We start from the raw sequence: 18,121 nt of genomic DNA, 5'->3' as shown, positions 1-18,121 counted from the left end.
TTATATAATCAATCATATACAATCTCGCTATGGGATCTCAGTCTAAGAGAACAGCGTAGAGTGTGGTAAGAGTCAAAGAACATATGACCCTAAACAGTAGAAGTAGTAGCTCGCATATTACTTACATAATACAGATGGCTTAGGCCCTAGCGAGTGACTGAGGCTATTTCCGTCTCAAGTTGACCTGAGTATTGATTACCCTCCAGGGTGATTGTAGGAATGTCGAATGTGTATAGAAGTCCTGCGCTACACATCCAGGGCATGATAATTTTCGAACGGACGAGTTCAGGTAAAGAGATGCGCACTTCAAAAGCGCGCTTAAAATAACAAAATAATTACTATATTTTTACTTAATACACATAGATACCAAATTTGATCAATAGTTTACCACATAACGTGGATAAAAACCCTTCTAGTATTTTAATTCGTATAAAATATTTATCTGTCCATAAAATGTTGCAATACCGGGAACATAATAAAGATTCTGGCTAAGTTACTCTACACGTAATTATTTTTTAAATAAATTACTATTTAGGCGGAGATACTGTATTCTTATTTAAAATGTTCGCCTTACCTTCGCTTCGTACACAGGATAGATTTTTCAGACCAACACAAAGTAAATAAGTCTCTATGGCCATTTAAGCACAAAACGCGAATTCAGGAGCATATGGTCTTCCTTTGCGCTCCGGCTTGTCTCAACCAAGAAAGTAAACCTCGTAAAACCGGGACTATTTTTACCTTTCTCGTTAGTAGCGCAACTATCAAACACTAGAGATTACCATCTTTATTATTCCGGTGAACCCTTGGAGATAAACTCGCGTCAGAGACCTATAGACCCACATGCTTTCTCGCAGTGCTTAGACATTCCCTACATATGATGACGTGCCGGATAAACCAGCTTAGCCCATAAATACTAACCTTCAAGTAATAAAATCATGCAAGCTCCGCAGACACGAATATCCACAAGATTTAGATACCACTCTTATAACACATACTAGCCTTTGTATACAGTAAATCAGCGAATGCGTTTGACCATAGGCTAGGCTTGAGGCATGGGGCGACAATTATAATGATGTGATTTTAGAATTTCGAGGCACGAGAGTTAATCTGTTTTCTTTTTGCAGTGAGTGCACGTATCTGTCAGCGCATGTAGACATGTGACCCTATCCATTGTGGGCCATGGCTGCACCTATTGTACCCTGAATACGAGGCTCCGAGCTTCGCGACATGCCAGGCCCGTAGCAAGGGGGGGGGGGGGGGGGGGTGGGTTCGGGGGGTTCGGAAGAACCACACCACTCGATTGGAAGGTCCGCTCTAATAAAGGAAAATTGAGTACCACTGCTTGCTAGGGCGAGCTTCCTAAGCGAAAATGGTCCGCTAAATGGGTAAACAACCCCCCGCCCCCGCTCAAAATCTTGGCTACGGGCCTGCATGTTTGCGAAGCTTGAAGCCTGGTCCACCCTGGGTACACCCATTGTGGAATTCCTGTAAAGATTCTTAAAGCCGCATTGTCACCAGTTTACTTCCGGCCGATTACCTAACAATATTCGATGATTTTTAACGGAAATTGAAAAAAATATTTCAAAATATTGAAAGCAGTGTGTCTATTGGAAGTTTCTTTGAGGATGTGATTGATAATTTAGAGCGGATGGCCTGTTAAATATCTGGGATTCTAATAGATTATTTTGTCTTTCAACGGTTGAGGTTTCTGTCGCACCTCCGGAAGTAAACTGGTGACAAAGCGGCTTTAAAGAACCTTTGTCAGACACAACTTTTCTTTATTGTTTCTATTTTATATTGGAAACAAATTTTGTGAAGAAATCCCGAAACAAAATTTTGTTCTTCGAAAATATTTTTGCTTGAGGATCAGGCGATTTTATTTTTTCAAAAAATTTGGAGAGAAGGTATATACTTCGTAGAAAAAAATAAAAGGGCCCGACACTAAGACTACTTCCCCATATCAGCCGATAAAAATGGATGCTTTCTCACACTCAGTATTCTGCTAAGATGACAAAATGGCGGCAAAAAATGTTTCGTTGGTAGCCTGTGTAGCGGCTCAAGAAAAAGGGAGGGCGTCATCATATTCTTACCGCAAACATTGACCAGTTATGCCTAGTGCACACTAGTGACATAACGACATAACGACATATCGCGCACTTTTTTTAAGCCCGACATAACGACATGGACTTAATGACAAGAAAAGTGACAAGTGATGTTGGGCTTATGTCAAAATGCCGAACCATTCACACTTGGGCATATGAACATAAGGGTGCACGCGCCTTTGTCATTATGTCGTTATGTCACTAGTGTGCACCAGGCATTTGGGATCACAAAATGTAAAAAATAAAAATAAAAACGGGAAGGGAGCAGGTATTGAATTTACGACAGACCTTCTGACAAATTTCACTATCACAGCCATGGGCAGGTTTATTTGTTTGTTTGTGCTCTATGGCTGAAAATTCAATAATATTACAACTTATGCTCTAATGCATAGTGCACACTAGCGACATATCGACATGGGCGCGCGCACTCTTATCTTCGACATAACGACATAAGAGAAAAAACATGTTTTTTTCTTTTATGTCATGATGTCCATGTCGTTATGTCGGGCTAAACATAGTGCGAGCGCCCATATCGTTATGTTGTTATGTTGCAAGTGTGCACTAGGCATAAGGATAATCTAACTATCAATCTCTTCGTAGCCTTTGCTGCTTTTAGATCAAAACAAAAGCTGGCCTAATAAGAAATAGTTTCTGGTCGCAATTTTCTTCCTCGAGGGCATGCGGCCGCGCCGTTCAATTATTATCATCATTCTTAATCTCCAAGTTTTGAAACTATATAATAGAGTAAAGACACGAAATCAGGAGTTAATCATTGTGCTTATTTTTTGTCTATTACGTCTATTTTAATGCGGCGTGCTTGGAGCACAAAACTCAATTTTTTTTATCCTATATGTTTTACAGAGAAATACTTAAATCAAAACAAATAAAAAAGTTTTTCATACGGTCCAAATTCTGATCGCGGGCGGCGCCAGATGAGAAACGACATTTTTTTTCCACGTTGCCTAATGGCTTGTCGCAAAGGTTGACAAGAACTCTAAATAATGCAACAAAAAGCCTTCCGGATTCTCGAGTATTGACATTTTTCCGCTTACATACAATGGTAGGAAAACATAAATGTTGTTCTCATGCTAATCTATCTATTAAAGGTGTTTCCTTTTGGTAAACATATCAGACATTCCATGAAAAAAGTTTATCTCGTACTGCGTACTACTACACTGCGTAGAGATCACTTTTTGGTCAGCTACAAATTGATTTTTAAGAAAAAGTTCGTACAAGTTGTAATCAGTTGATCGACTTTGCTTACGACTGTTCTGCTATGCTGAATTGATAAGACTGTTGTGTTATTGTTGTGACTATAAGTAACAGCCAAAACAGTAAACTAAATAACTTGTTTTAGGATAAAAAGTTACGTTTTTGACCGGCGAAAAGAACAGTTATAATATGCTCCAATAAACAAGTGTTTTAATGTGTCATCCATTATGTTTTATCGAAATTTTGTACTAAGTATAAAGTTGATTCTGCCGTCCTTAGTTTATTTATTGCCACCAGCAGTTCTGTTTTATTATGTTTAACTTGTGCGTCAAGGATTAGCTGATATTACTTTTCCGCTACGATTTATTTGGCGTTTTTGTCCTTTCGCCTGAGTAAGATTAGGGAACAAAGAGATGAGCATACGTATTGGGCATAAGATTACGCCTCATTACCCTAGGAAATTATGCTATATAATTTACTAAAAAGAAATAGAATGTAGTATGTTCTATTTGTAGGCAACTTCTGCATTGAGCTGAATTCGTTGTTGCTTTTTTTTTAAATGTTCTAAAAAGTTCCTACGATCACAGATAATGCTCTCTTTTATGGCAATAAACTACCTGATTTATGATTTTAGCCTTTAGTGAACTTTCAAGGACCTTATTTAGCCTTTGTAAACTTCGATTACGATGTCCACTAAAATACGGGATGTGTGGCGAACATACTCACCAATTGCTTGAGTCGGCGTTTCTAAAATAGCGCCTGCGTTTCTGAAAGGAAATTAGCGAGGTACCACTGGTAAAGTGAGCGAGCCCGTTGTTAGTCTACAGTTCAAAGACTTTTCTAATTGATCCCGGAATGACTTTCATTGTGTTCACGTAAAAATAAATTCCATACACACTGTCTTGAAGTTATAAGTCTTTTCAATATAGACTTGTTCACGGTGGGGATCGAAGTTTGTGGTGGTTCGGTCTAGCACCAATCCAAATCGATTGGAAATCCACAATAACGCAACACCGTGCTTGCGCTTGTCACGTTCGCAAAGTGTATACTTGTTTGCTTCACTGATTCCATGGCTCTCGGTCCCAAATACGTACGTATGAAACGCACAATTCAACACGGACTCCCTTTGTGTTGTGTCCAAATAGGGTTCCTTTTCTTCCTTCAAATTTATTCTTAACACAGTCGTGTTACCGAATCATTTGCAAATAGATTAAATGCAAAACAAGAGAAAGACGCAGATTTTGGTATTCTTTTAATGACTAAATGACGCCTGGGGAAAATGGAATGTCTTAAAATAAAAAGGCTTGCCTTCAAAATTATTCTTAGAAATTCAATTTTTACCAAAAACCTGATTTTTAATCAATTAATTTACTAAAGAAGTGTGAAAAAAAGACTTTCTACCAGTAAGTACTTAACACTTTCGCGCATAACATATGCAAGGCGAATGCGTTATGAGCTCGAAGATCTAGCGCCCCCCAAGACCGTTCTCCGGCCATGAACGAAGGCTGACCCCTTTCAGCACAATTCAATTTTCTTGTAAACTGGTCAAGCGTGATGAACACTGGCGACATAACGACATGGGCGCGTGCTGTTTTATGTTCTTATGTTTAAGTTTATACATAAAAACATTACATCGAACATAACATCATGGCTGGTGCACACGTGGCATAACGACATAGGCACGCGTACTCTTATGCTCATATGTTCGAGTGTAAATTACATAAAGACGTACGACCGTCATAACAAGATGGACATAACGACATAAGAGAAAGTTTTTTTTTTCTCTAATGTTATTAAGTCCATGTCGTTATCTCGGAGTTGAAAGAGTGTGCGCGCGCCATGTCGATATGTCAATGTGTCGTTATTTCACTAGTGTACACCGGCATTATACAGTATGTCGTTATGTCAGTTTTCTATGACTAGGCATATTACTTATGTCGTTGTGCTATGTCGATATGTCGTTATGGCAATGTGTCGTTATATCATTCTGTCAATGTGTCGTTATGTAAGACATGGGCATAACGACATAAGAGAGCAAATGTTGCTCTCTTATGACATAAGAAAGCATGTTTTTTTTTTCTCTCGTAGTCGTTATGTCAGTTTTCTTTGACTAGTCATTCAGCGTTTAGAGTTTACATAAGATCCCCTAATGCCGTTATGCTATGTCGTTATGTCGATGTCTCGTTATGTCGATCTCGTATAAGGAGGGTATAGACCAGTATAGCTGGTATAGCTTTTATTATATCTTTTTGAGAAAATACAAATTTCCCTTGTGAGGAGCCATTTGTCACGTGTCGTTGTAAGCTGGGTTTATATGACATTGTTTTACGGGCAAAGTAGGATTTCTAAAAAAAGTCCGATAAAAGGTTTTATCTTGTTTTGAAACAAGCCATCGCTACACGACTTTTCCTGAAAACTCATACATTATAAACTTTTAATCAATATTGTCTCCTTGGTGCTTGAATTTTCATGGAAAAATGTGCGAGCAAGTACCTTGACAATGAGTTTATTATAAAGACGACTGGATGAAAATAATTTAAGTCATTCAACATGTATGCTAGACAGGGATAATGTTGTCAATTTTTTTGGTATTAGGAAGTCGGGATGTAGAGAATTAAAGCTTTTATTTCAGAAGCTTTCCCGAGCACTCTATGAGAATAAAATACCGTAGCCCTGCATCTTCTTTTTCAATTTCTATATTCTAAAATTTCCTTATATTGAAAACGAACGAGGATCATTGTATACTTCCCGCAAATATACGTTTTTTATAATTTTTTATGCTTCTTACGTACAATATTTCATCACTGAAATTTTTTCTATTACACAAAGTTTTGAAGTGTGTTTTTTTAACGTTTTAGGCCAAGTTTAAACGTCTTATTATCCATGAGCCGTATTCAATGCAAATGCATTCAAATAAACTAAGTCGATTGTTTAATCTTCATTTGCAAACATTTGCATTGAATTCGGCTCATGGATAATACGACGTTTGAACTTAGGCTTAGGTAAAAAACGTTTCAATGTTTTATTCCTTATGGCTATCATTTTGATATGGTGTTCCCAGGGGATCTTCTCTAGGTCTCCATGCGGCCGTATCCCGAAAACATCATGATGCTCTTTCTCGCCATTTCATATCTGTCGGAAGTTACTTATGTTTTTTTTCTTATTCTCCATACCATTTTTGTAGCCAGTGAGGTTTCGTTATTTATTAAAAAATTCGTAAAATAATTCATAACGAGTCTGTTGGAGTTTAATAACTCTTTATTATTTACTAATTCAAGAATAGAATACACTATTTTCCACGTGTTTCCCAAAAGGATGTTTTCAAGAGGATGTTTTCATTCATTCCGACCTTAATTCATATATTTCTTTGGTTTTTCAAATAATAATTTCAGAGCTTATGCAATCTCTTTTTTTTTTTCACCAGTTACAATAGAATACGATTCCCTGCGTAAATCAAATACAAAAGAATTGCTTGCAGACGGCCTATAATCCAACACGAAGAGGGTTTATAAATTAACCTAAAAAGGTTCATGTATACGTCTAAAAAGTAACCACCATACAATATATCAAAATATATCTTATGCACCCTTGATAACATACGGGACTAGAAGAGATACGGGACTATTCTATACGGCACAAGCTTGGTGTACTCGGCCCAGTACTTCCCGTACTTCTCCCTGCATCTGACGTCATCACGGTACGAACGGTGCACCAGCAACACGGTCATGTAAATGAGGTAGAAGTACGGAAGCACGTGACCAGTACCACATGCGGCGCAATATGCAAGACAGCCCATCAGATCTCCTACGTAGTTGAAATGGCGGGAAAGCCCCCACCAACCGGAAGCTAAAAGCCAGGACGTCTTCACTTCGCCATCCGAGGTGGTGTACTCTGCAGTCACGTATTTTGCGGGCTCGCCCCAGATTTCACAGCTGCCTGTGCGCTTCATCTGACACCGGAAGTAATCCTTCTGGGAGTTGACTAGACGGAAGATAAGGTAACCGGAAATGCCGAGAGCCAAGATCACAAAACTGGCAATCCAGCTGAGGCGTATAGGGTGGTATACCAGGTAGACCGCCTTTAAAAACATATAGGACATGCGTCACACAACATGGTCCCTCCAGCGTGACACAAGAAACGTAGGTGACAGATTTAAAACCGTAACACAAGAGGAAAGGGGTGGTATACCAAGTAGACCGACATTGAAAACATATAGGACATGCGTTACAAATCACAGAACCTACAGTGTGACGCAAATTCGTCACACAAAGTTAAATATTTAGACGTTACACGAATAATGTGCGTGACAGCAAAAAGTGTAAACAGGGTGGAAGTGGACAAGCGAGAAGCATTGACCGCACTGCTAGGGTGATTCTTTCGTGGTGGATTCTTTTTGGTGGTTGATCCAAATTTTTCAAAGGACGGCTCAATGTACAAAAAAGTAAACCAAAGTATTACAATCCCTCCATAGTCCGCCCAAGGTAGCCTCCCTCGCAGGCGCTCGAGCGACGCCTGCCTAAAAACGCCGGCGAGGGAGGCTAGCCCCAAGGTCAAGCATTTTTTGTTTAAAGGGGTGGTTCTACTAAACTAACTGCGTGACTGTCACGCATGTCACTTACCTGCAACGTGTACATGAATGGCAGCCACACGCAGTCGCCCCAGGCCAGGTAGAATCCAAAGTGGTCATGCGCAATGTCGATGGTCCTTAGGTACCAGGCCTCGTGCGCAAAGAAGTCGACGACGTACATGCCCTGAAAGTTAGATCTATACGTGTTACTGTCGTTTTTATTGCGCAGCCGTCTCAGATGAAGTCTGGACGTTTTACTTACAAATTCTCTTCGGGCAATCAACGGAAATTGACCTCAGTCGGGTGCGTATTTCTTTAAAAAACGATTGCAACAAAAAAACATCCGCAATTTTTTTTTTCGACAACTAAGCCATCTTGAGTTTAATAACCCATTCTGTACCGAAGAAAGATTGAGTAATGTTTGTAAGTATTGACTTCTTTTTCAATTTTCAACACACATGCGTGTTTGGTGTAGACACTTTTGATTGACAGAAAGGGGGATTGCAGTTTGAATCTTTGCAGGACGCGTAGTAATGTAAACGGTGGTAAAAGCACACGAGGATCAAGGCAGAGGGTCATCTCCTGACAATCTAACGGACACTTCTCAAAGACCCGATTTTAAATCCTCCAGTCAAACTACAAACAAAACGGCCATCAGGGGCCGTATCAGGGGGTTGAGCCTTGAGGGAACGTGCTTCCCCAAAATTTTCCTATTATGAGGAAATGACCAATAGGGGCGTGGCTGTGCCCAACAACTTACCAATGATTATGTACCGTTCCACCTCCCCCCTCCCCCAATATTTCGAGGCCTGCTACGGCTCTGTCCACATTCTTTTCGGCGTTCACCATAATTATAAGAGTTGCCATCGTCTTTACCTGAAGGATGTTGACAAGTAACATAGAGTTGGTGACGTATCCAAGCTGCTCGTATTGCCTCGCCGCCATGCTGAGGTTGATCAGGGTCCAAGCCACAATTCCTGGCCTACCGTTGAAGAACAATTTAAAGTCCAGGTTTCCGATGCGTGGGTTAGCCTCGATGCCCATGTAGAAATCGTAGAAGAATGAGCCGCTGAAGCAGCGGTCTTCCTTGTGAGTGGGGAAGTAGTGAGCCTTTACATACACAAAGGCGGTCAGCAGTATTCCCAGGATGTTAGCGAGGACCAGTAGAGATCCCCAGTTGTTGTAAATCACCGTCATCTTCATGAGATCAAAGTACGCAAGCGCGATGAACAGCGCATGCGTAAAAATCCAAGCGTTCAAACCGTTGCACTTGTAAGACAAAATGTTCCCAGCTGGAGTCGGGTTACCTGTGGCTATTCGCCCGGGAAGAGCTAGGTAGAGAACCAGCTGTAGCGTGAGCCACGTTAGAAAGAGCCCAACACCAGATAACGTCACTTCCGGTATGTTTTCCCAGACGTAACTTAGCAGTGTCCCCTCTTGTATGTGGGATATCAAAACTTCTCCCATGGTGCGTAGCGAGCACTCATATGAATTACAGGAAAGCCAGAAGAACCATACGAAGAGGGGTGGCCACAGTAGCATAAATGTCCCCAACAATGGTATGCTAAATCCGGGAATGCCAGGCGAGATATTGACCTTCTCGTTCTTCTGCCTCTCTTGATTCGCTGGCGCCTTATCGTTTGTCGCGTGACTCTTTCCGTTCATCACGTGACTGTACTCCTGTTTTTCGGAAACGTCGCCGTTTTGATTGACGGCTCCGTTCTCGGTGGAGACGTTCCTTCGACTCATGTCTTACAGACCCCCACGGTAATCTTCGAGAAAAAAAAAAAAGATGAAAATGGTCAATCAAGCTGCTAATAAACACTAAAGGCCGGTAAAACGGGGACAGGAATTCAACTTGACCTGGATAACAGGGTTAAGGGAAGGCGGATTGCTAAATAAAAAGCGGCTTTTGAAAACGAATTCATTTTTTAAAAATTAATCTTATTTGTTGTTGTTGTTGTTGTTATTATTATTTTTCTAGGTCGGACACGTTTCGGCTAGATCAAACACGAATTTAGCCTAACAAACACTGTCTTCCTACAGCCATGGCAAGTAGTCTTAGTTTCTTGGTATTAGAGTAAAAACGTGAAAGAAGACCAAATCTAAAACTATATGAAAAATTAATAAATAAAAAACGGCAATTAAAGATAAACAAAAGCTTGACAAACAAGTAAAATATCGACACCAAGTCCATACGATTATACAAACTGAATAATTAACATTGATGTTATTACTACGTTTTACCTCCTGTCGCCCACTTTTTATCCTTTTTTAAAGCGATTCTTCAGATAAGAGACAGGGATTATAATAAAGTAAACCGTGCAGTATTTTAATAGTAAATATACTGGTATTTGGATATGCCTATCCATGGGGTCAGGTCGTACGAGGCGCGCTACCCTTGAGTGACCTTCAAAAACATGCAACTTAGGCAGTTGGGGTCCCTGTGGTTCCTGCGTGCCTCACATTTTTGCCTTACACTTCCTATTGGGTAATAATTATAAGACTTCAAATTGATAAGCCTAAAATTATATTGTCTAAATGGCTTGTAAAAATAGTTTTATCACTGACATCGTAATTACCGTTTTTTTTTTTCCGTAGCGCTTCTAGAATAAAAGCAAGGGACCCTTTGTGTCAGAAAAAGTTCCAAAATTCGCCGCCCGATTGAAAAAAGGCCGTGACTTGAAAGTGTGGTGTTACGGTGTTGTTTGATGTGACTAAATTGCTTTTTTTCGGCGTTTTTGTGTGCTGTTTGAAGGTTTGAGCCTCTGTACTAGAATGTGCAAAATAACAAAAAACATAGAAACAGGGTGTAACGGGACATAACACAGCGCGCCGCTATCAGAGCTTCTTGGTCGCGCTCACGTCGATTGGAAAAGATATGCACCGCACAGTGAATGTAAACAGGCTCTCCAAGAGTGCAAGTTGTTTTAACATTTTAATGAGTTGAGTAAAGGCAAAAAGTATTTGGGAGTATCAATCAAGATGTTTCTGAATACCGTAAATGTCTTTAAGGTTATATATTATAATTATGCCGACAAAGCCTATGTGAGATACAAGATGACACTATTCGATACAATGATGTTTGACGAATCTAAGTGCTATTTTTGGACAACTTTTCCAAATTAGATCAAACCACAAACAATTGGATTAGAGATCATGTGATATAATCTATTGTATTCCATAAAATAATATTTGACAAAGGTCAGAAGATTTGGTTTGTGTTGCAATAATACATTCGCCCGAAAGAAGGATTGCTAGTTAAAGATCTCACTGTTAACCAGTTCAAAACGACTATACTAGGGTCATTGTCAATTAGATATCACACAAAATAATATTCACCGAGAAAGATAACACGTAATATCCAGGGCTTTAACCTTCGCAAAAAAATGCAATTAAACACAAGACAAAAGCGCAAGTTGATCATTACGATGAAGCGAATCTGAGATCAACTCTATTCCTGGTGACATTTCTAAATTTTAGAGTTTTTCCACCCCTAAAAATAAAATTGCATAACCTCGCTTCAGTTTATTTGAGTACTATATGAACTGTAAAACTCAGCGGTAGGCTATTAATTCAACATAACTCACAATCATTTACCTCTAGTGTAAAGGCCCTCGAAAATTTACGTAGATTTGTTTGCTCTTGGGGTCTGTCGCTCTCCAGAAAAAAAAATCGGCCGCCGCTCTACTCCGCTGCGCAGACTACAATAGGTGCAATCGATCGCTCAAGGGTCACCTGGTCACGGAAGAGAAAAGAAGTGACAATTTGAAACATAGACCACGGGGGAGGGGTAAGTACGATAATAGCGATTGCGTCAAAGATGCCGCATTTGATGGAGGAAAGCAATGTTGGAAAGGAAGAGCGAGGCCACATCCATGACCGCACGACCGTTCAAAGAGTGCTGTATCCGTTTCAGTTGTTTTCAAGTGGTATCCTCAAGAAGAACGTGACAATAAAAAGCAATAATATAGAGCGAACGTAGTCACAAAAAGTCAAGAAAAGCCTAGAACACTATTTCAACCATAGCGAGCAATGATCACATCCCCGTCCACGACAGACGTCAGTTTCTTCAAACACCCGAGAATTCTGGGTCCCAAAAACTTTATTTGCATTTTTGCTTAAAATTTCGTATGTTTTCCTTTTAGAGAACCGATGTTTTAGAACAGTTTGAACTTCCACTTGGTTCGATGCTCAATATGGCTATTTTCGAAGTTTTGCTGAAGCCAAAAAGTTACCCAAAAAGTCTCGGGTGACTGCGAGGTCCCGAAAACTTTCTTAATATTTAAGCCTGTAAATTTCGGGCCCGAAAAGTTCGGGAAGGATTAAAATCTATAAATTTATAAAGAGGATCATCCTTCACATGAATCTTTGTGGCAAAATACGAGGATGTTTGACGATATTTCAACACATTTAGATACCATAAATATTATAGGAATTAGCCAGCTTTTCAAATTTAAGGAATAAAACGTTTTCGGGCCCGAGAATTCTCGGGTGTTTCGAGAAACGGGCCCCTAGTGTTTTTACGGCATATCTTCGAGGACAGCGGCTAAAATAAGCAGTTCACGCCTGGCTCTGTGTGTTTTCTGCCTTTTCCGTCGCTGTTGCAAAAACTCTCAAAAGACTACGCCGCTTTCTCCGGAATCGGCCGTTTATATCGGGAATGGCCAGTTTTGAAAAAAAAAAATCATTCAACCTTCTCTGTGTGTAGAAGTGTAGAAATAGGCATCTTACCTTTCAACAATCTTGAATATTACCACGTGAACAATGTGTTAAAAAAAACTTTAAGTATCCGTCCGTCCTTATGCCTTAGGTTTATTTCTAACGGCCAAAGACGAGGCGTCTTGCGTTATTTTCCTTTGCGCGCTCTACAAGTACATGCTCGCGCGCGCGTTAGCCTATGGAAACCAAGCATGTGATAGGACTAGAAAAACCGATCATTCGTGGCGGATTTGGGTGATTTTCCATATTATTTTTTACGCCAAGACTAAGTTAAACTAGTTATGTATGTCTCAATAACATCCTTTTTTAGATGATTTATATTCTATGATTTTCAGAATGCCAGGGTAGAAAGGTGAATAATAATTGCGTTTAGAATAATCAGAATTTTGATGTAGTCCCCGCTAGCCAAAGACGTGATGATTAAAGGCTGATAAAAAGATTTGAATACAAAAATTATTACCCAGATTTCATTCATTCGCTATTACAACAGTGGGCAATTCTCTTTAGCATTAGCAAGCAAACTTTTACTTTACACAAAGCCGGTAAAATTCTAAATTGATTTCAAAATGTCAAAGCCCATTTCAGACGGGAAAAAGGCAATACAATTTGTGAACATAATGTCATTTTGTTTGCTTACCTGTATGTGCGCTAGCAGGCTAGTTAGCTAGGAATCAGTCCCGATGGTCCTTCGATGTACTTCTTGGCTGTGAAATTCTCCTGTGTTACTCCTGCCAGTGTGTTTGCGCCGGTAAATACGATTTCGATTCGAATTTTGCAGGTCGCAGCACCTGGTGTCTGTTCATAAATGAACGATAGTTTAAGTGCATGCGCAGTAGAGTTCTGAACAACAATGAGACTTCCCTTGTTTTTGTGAGTCACACTGTATAAAAGCCAAAAGGAATAGGTTTAAAAAGACAATGTTATGAAAAAAGCAACAATGATATTGGAAATTTCAACCAGAAGAGGGGTTAAAAAAACGTACAACTTTCAAACGAGTGAAATTCTAGAGATTTATTGATGCTATTACAATTCTTAAAGTACAGGAAATTGTCTCTTAAAAAAAACTATTTTCCCTCCTCACAGATAATGACGATTTTCTAATGATATAATGCTGGTAGTTGTGATTAAGATGATTTATATTGTTAGGGGGAGGGAGGTTGGGTAGCCGAGATCTTAAGAAGAGATGTAGCTGATGTTTCAGTTGACCTTAATTGCCGACGTCCAGCACACAATAAGACACACAATACAAGGCAATAAAATCACAGATCGAGACTTCATGTATTACGCTAGGACTAGACAGCAATCCAAGTGGTAGTCCCTCTTGGAAGGAAAAACGCAAAACAATCCAAAAGGGAACGGGGAGAATTACATATGTTTAGCGAAGTGAACTTATAAAAAAGGCCAAAGGTGTGGAAATCACATAATCTACAAAATAAATAAAAAGTATCTAAAATAAAACTAAAAGTGATGATTATGATAATGGTGGCCAAAGGCCAAAGGTGTGGAAATCACATAATCTACAAAATAAATAAAAAGTATCTAAAATAAAACTAAAAGTGATGATTATGATAATGGTGGTGGTGATATAAAACAAAGTTTCATACTTTATTTAGGGAGTGTTCATTGAATACCCTTACTGGGTAGCATTCAGGGTAGTTCACGACTCCTGAAAATTTCAGAACCCTCCCTATCAGTGCTATAGTTTTTTGGTGTCTTCTCTTCCCCAAGAATTCCGGTAGAACCTGAAAAAATAAGAACCCACACAATATATTTTCCCTTAGGGTATTTAATAAACATTTAATGAAAACTCCCTTATCAAATTCAATCCAAAATGAAAAAAATGGATGCTTTTTCCACTTGCAGGATGACAAAATGGCGGCTGGCAGAGGCTCTTTAATTGCTAAACGAGGATGGTAACCATAGTAACCATATCTAATCAGATCTAAGCGTCTCTAGTAAAATCTCTACCAAGTAGTGTAGCAGACACCAGCGGTCGCTCACCAAACCCGCGAACCTCCATTTCGCAGTGCCCACTCGTTACCATGTCAACGGCATCAAACAAGACCTCAGTTCCACCGCCAAGAAGTTCCGGAAATACAGTCGTTGAGGGTGAGAAGCTTCCAGATATCTTGAGGGACTGGAACACAGTCTTAGCTGTGACCACAGGAATCCCGCATGAGCTTATATCGGTACTTGAGCATTTAAGGAGAACGCATACTTCAAGAAAGTACTTCTCGGTTTGGTGCGGCCCCTGGAAAGCCCCCAAAGCATACAGCTCCGACCCATAATTCTCTTGCAATTCATATTCCAACTTACAGCAGAAAACGCCGTGGCACACAATGCGGTTTCCTTTAGGTGATTCAAGTTTGACCACACTGTACCAATCATCCATTATTTTAGCCTTAACCTGACGTTTCTCTCGCACTTCAAGTGGGAGAATTCTTGTAATTTTTTTCTTTGAATGGACTTGAATTTCTGTCTCAGAAGCACGGTCTTGAAGGGTTGCAATCAGCAGTCGCTCATTTTCTTCTATGCGTGATTTGTAAACGTACGCAAGCGGTTGCCCGCTAGAGTAGATACCAGACCCCCACATGCCAAGAGCAGGTTGATTTTGGTTGGCTGCAAGAAGATTAACACAGGTAACCCGCGACCAAGACTGTTGATACTGAACTGAGTGTAATATTGGAAACCCTTTCATCCAAGCTGTCGGAAACACAACGTTTCTCACACCATATTTCTCCACCAAAGCCATCGCTGGCTTTTCAAATAACAAATCAAAACATGTGAAAATACCGAACGTGACATTAAATGACGTAACAAATGTCACATACTCGCATGAAGGAGGCGTATCGAACGCATTTTCGTGGAATAAATTCTGCTTGTGATATTTTGCAATAAATGTCCCATCTGTGTCAAAGACGACATCGGTGTTAAACTGATAGTGCCCGTCCTCAGGACAATGTCAGTCCTTTTCATCACAGTACTGAATATCACCCATGTTAGCCACAACTGCTATAGAATTATTAAACGCCATGCAACTCAGAAATTGTAGCACTTCAACGTAATCCTTTGGCTGCCGACAAGGGTTCCATGGTTTATCATGGCGAACTTCAGGTACTGCCTCCAAGAATGGCCTAATTCTATCTCTGGTATACCCCATGCCGTAAATACCATCTTCTGGAAAGACAATTATTTGAGCACCTTTGCTAGCGGCTTCTATCGCTTTCTGTTCGTAAACTTTCAAGTTCGTCATCATTATCTGGATTGCCTTGGCGCGCGGCGGTGGGGATTGGAATGGAAAAAAGATGGCTGTGTGCTCGTAAACGGCTGCTGTGTACTGTTTAGCATCTTGTGATGAGGCAGAACAGCATAGAACCTTGGAAGATAACACGAAGAATACAAACAAGGGCTGCATAGCTTGTTCGGTGTCTCCTATGCAGTCGTTCTGACCTTTGTTACGCTGGTGATTTTAATCCCTGCTGACGTATACGCTCCCGGTTGGGGGACTCTCCCTAAAAAATGTACATACTCGTCGAGAAAATGGATTTTATCCCTAAGGGATAGCAAATTGGGCGTAGTTTCTGGGTTTTTCAACCGTAACGAATTATCGGGTTCCTGAGTTTTATTAGCGACTGATTGAAATTTGCTTAAACAGAAAGAGTCTTACAAACTGTAACAGGAAATATGATTTGTATTTTTGTGGAGTCGGGTGTCCTGGTAGGCACCCTAAGGGATAGCACAAATTTTACACCGGTTAGGACGAGCATATGTACATTTTTTAGGGAGACCCCCCGGGGCGCATACTCCCCTTCATACTGCTCTTTAGGGACGGATCATTAGAAAAGTATAGACGAGGGGAGCTTTTTATTCTCGGGAATCCAGGCCAGCGAAACGATACGCGAGAACGAGGCGGAACAAGACCAGCGGAGGGGATAGGGGCGAGAGAAAAGGAAAAAAATCGAGAAAACTTGATTTAGCACCCTTTTTAGAACTGGCTCTTTGTAGAACAGACTTGTAGGACGTCTGTACAGGACCCGAAATGATCCCAGGACCCGAAACGATCCCAGGACTCGAAACGATCCCCAAAAGTTCCCCAACTGATCCCGGGACCCGAAATGATCCCCAAGAGTCCCCGAAATGAACCCCAAGGAATTACAGTAATGGACAACTAAAAGAATGTGTAAGGATTGGCTTTCAGTTTAGCTTTGTTTGTGTTATTAAAAGGGAATTTACATTAACTAAAACTATAGTATTAAGATTTTAATATACGACTGCGGGGGAATACAGTGGTTGAGTCAGAAATTGGGGTCAACTAACAATTCTTTGTGATAGTAATTTGAAGAACCCGGCGTGGATAAATCATTTTTACATAACAAGCCATAAAAGAAAGTCTTTACAGATAGGACATGCTGCTTTTTATAGGAAGCGAAATGTTTTAAAGTTTTTTTTTGGCATGTTTGTTTTCGGTGAATGAAAGACCTATCATATCATTAGATCATGCCGGGGTGTACGCACGACCACATGAGGAAATTCAAAACTCACATAATATTGCTTTCAACAAAAGCCACATCCTCTTAATATTTTGCATCGGTAGTAGAAGGGTTGTTCGAGTATATTACTCAGTGTGCTTTTGTCATTCCATCTTCTCGGCCAAACCGGCTGCCTAAAATGTGTCGGTAAATATTCGCTCTTGTGAACAAGGATTTCGTGGTGAAATACATGTTTAGGTTGTCGAATGAATATTAAATTTTTAGGGGTGATGTTTACCGGAAATGAGATTTATAGTGTCAGAGTCATGTGTCGGAACCGCAAAATGTTTAGAGTGTGATGGAAGGTCAAAAGTTTGAATGATCTGAGCAAAGCTGTGCTATGTTTATACATGCTGTATTTATTTCAGTAGCAATTAAAAGTTGTGTATTTGTTTTAGACTCTGTTTATGGGTTTAACGCCGGGCAATGAAATAAATAGAAGTATTGTGTTGAAATTTAATATTTTTAAGTCACGTTGTTTAAAAATCGAGTCGCTGTTAACCCTTAATTATGCTTCAAGAATTGCAAGTATTTCTTCTGCTTTCCCTTTGTCCATTACCGCAATTCCTTGGGGTTGATTTCGGGGACTCCTCGGTATCGTTTCGGGTCCGAGGTTCAGTTGGGGTACTTTTGGGATCATTTGGGGTCCTGGGATCGTTTCGGGTCCTGCCCTGTCCTCCTTTCTGCCTTCTCTCCCGCCCTCTTCCTCCCTCGTTCTCGCGCCTCACCGCTGACCTCGACCCTCGGCGCCCCAGCATTTGAGGTTTCAGTCGTCCATATTTCTTCCTCTTGTAACCGAAACAAACAGGGAACTTAAAAGGTTTTTTTAAACTCTTTTCAAAGCAATTTTATTCATTGACATTTGAACAATAAAACGTAAGGAACGCTTGAATTCAAAATCAAAACATATTAATGAATGTAAAAATATGCGAGCGATGGTTGCAGACAAACACAATCGTCTAATAAAATAATGTATAATCTAATGCTAT

General features: G+C 40.1%; 3 protein-coding genes across 10 annotated transcripts in view; all 3 read right to left on the bottom strand.

The window, feature by feature from the left end:
• LOC5509991 (cGMP-dependent protein kinase 1) overlaps window positions 1–4,386 on the bottom strand; it is a 38,890-nt gene extending 34,504 nt beyond the window's left edge. For 2 of the 6 annotated variants that reach the window (XM_032379072.2, XM_048722378.1), the window contains exon 1: window positions 4,041–4,386. The gene's annotated coding sequence lies outside the window, so the exon portion shown is untranslated. Of the gene's footprint in view, window positions 1–574; window positions 804–918; window positions 1,105–4,040 lie in introns of those variants that run through there. The other 4 variants (XM_048722377.1, XM_048722380.1, XM_032379073.2 and 1 more) reach the window with 3 other exon arrangements.
• A 2,168-nt stretch (window positions 4,387–6,554) lies between these two features.
• LOC5509996 (7-dehydrocholesterol reductase) lies at window positions 6,555–13,408 on the bottom strand. Of its 3 annotated transcripts, XM_032379064.2 has the most exons (6): window positions 12,616–12,752; window positions 11,482–11,619; window positions 8,758–9,653; window positions 7,934–8,065; window positions 6,902–7,392; window positions 6,555–6,794 (listed from the first exon to the last, which is right to left on the bottom strand). In XM_032379064.2, exons 3-5 carry the CDS (start codon window positions 9,628–9,630, stop codon window positions 6,919–6,921), a joined length of 1,479 nt encoding a protein of 492 aa, XP_032234955.2. In that variant the 5' UTR covers window positions 9,631–9,653; window positions 11,482–11,619; window positions 12,616–12,752; the 3' UTR covers window positions 6,555–6,794; window positions 6,902–6,918. The 3 variants fall into 3 exon arrangements, with proteins under 3 accessions (XP_032234955.2, XP_001630468.3, XP_032234956.2); XM_001630418.3 differs by lacking the exons at window positions 11,482–11,619; window positions 12,616–12,752 and adding an exon at window positions 13,241–13,408; XM_032379065.2 differs by lacking the exons at window positions 11,482–11,619; window positions 12,616–12,752 and adding an exon at window positions 10,129–10,263.
• A 191-nt stretch (window positions 13,409–13,599) lies between these two features.
• On the bottom strand, window positions 13,600–16,383 carry LOC5509997 (pantetheinase). The gene is given in 1 exon segment (XM_001630417.3): window positions 13,600–16,383. A coding segment is annotated over 1 exon segment (1,473 nt). The 5' UTR covers window positions 16,019–16,383; the 3' UTR covers window positions 13,600–14,545.
• Between the last annotated feature and the right edge of the window lie 1,738 nt (window positions 16,384–18,121).

Source organism: Nematostella vectensis, chromosome 15 (assembly GCF_932526225.1).
Source record: "Nematostella vectensis chromosome 15, jaNemVect1.1, whole genome shotgun sequence".
Lineage (NCBI taxonomy): Eukaryota > Metazoa > Cnidaria > Anthozoa > Actiniaria > Edwardsiidae > Nematostella > Nematostella vectensis.
Note: the sequence above shows the minus strand (reverse complement) of the source record. Positions and strands in the feature narration are given on the sequence as shown.

Coding starts and splice junctions, on each gene's coding strand:
- LOC5509996 (XM_001630418.3), bottom strand. CDS start 9,630: ATGAGTCGAAGGAACGTCTCCACCGAGAACGGAGCCGTCAATCAAAAC. Junction 8,066..8,757: donor TACTTGTCAACATCCTTCAG/GTAAAGACGATG, acceptor TCTAACTTTCAG/GGCATGTACGTCGTCGACTT. Junction 7,393..7,933: donor CATTCATGTACACGTTGCAG/GTAAGTGACATG, acceptor ATGTTTTTAAAG/GCGGTCTACCTGGTATACCA.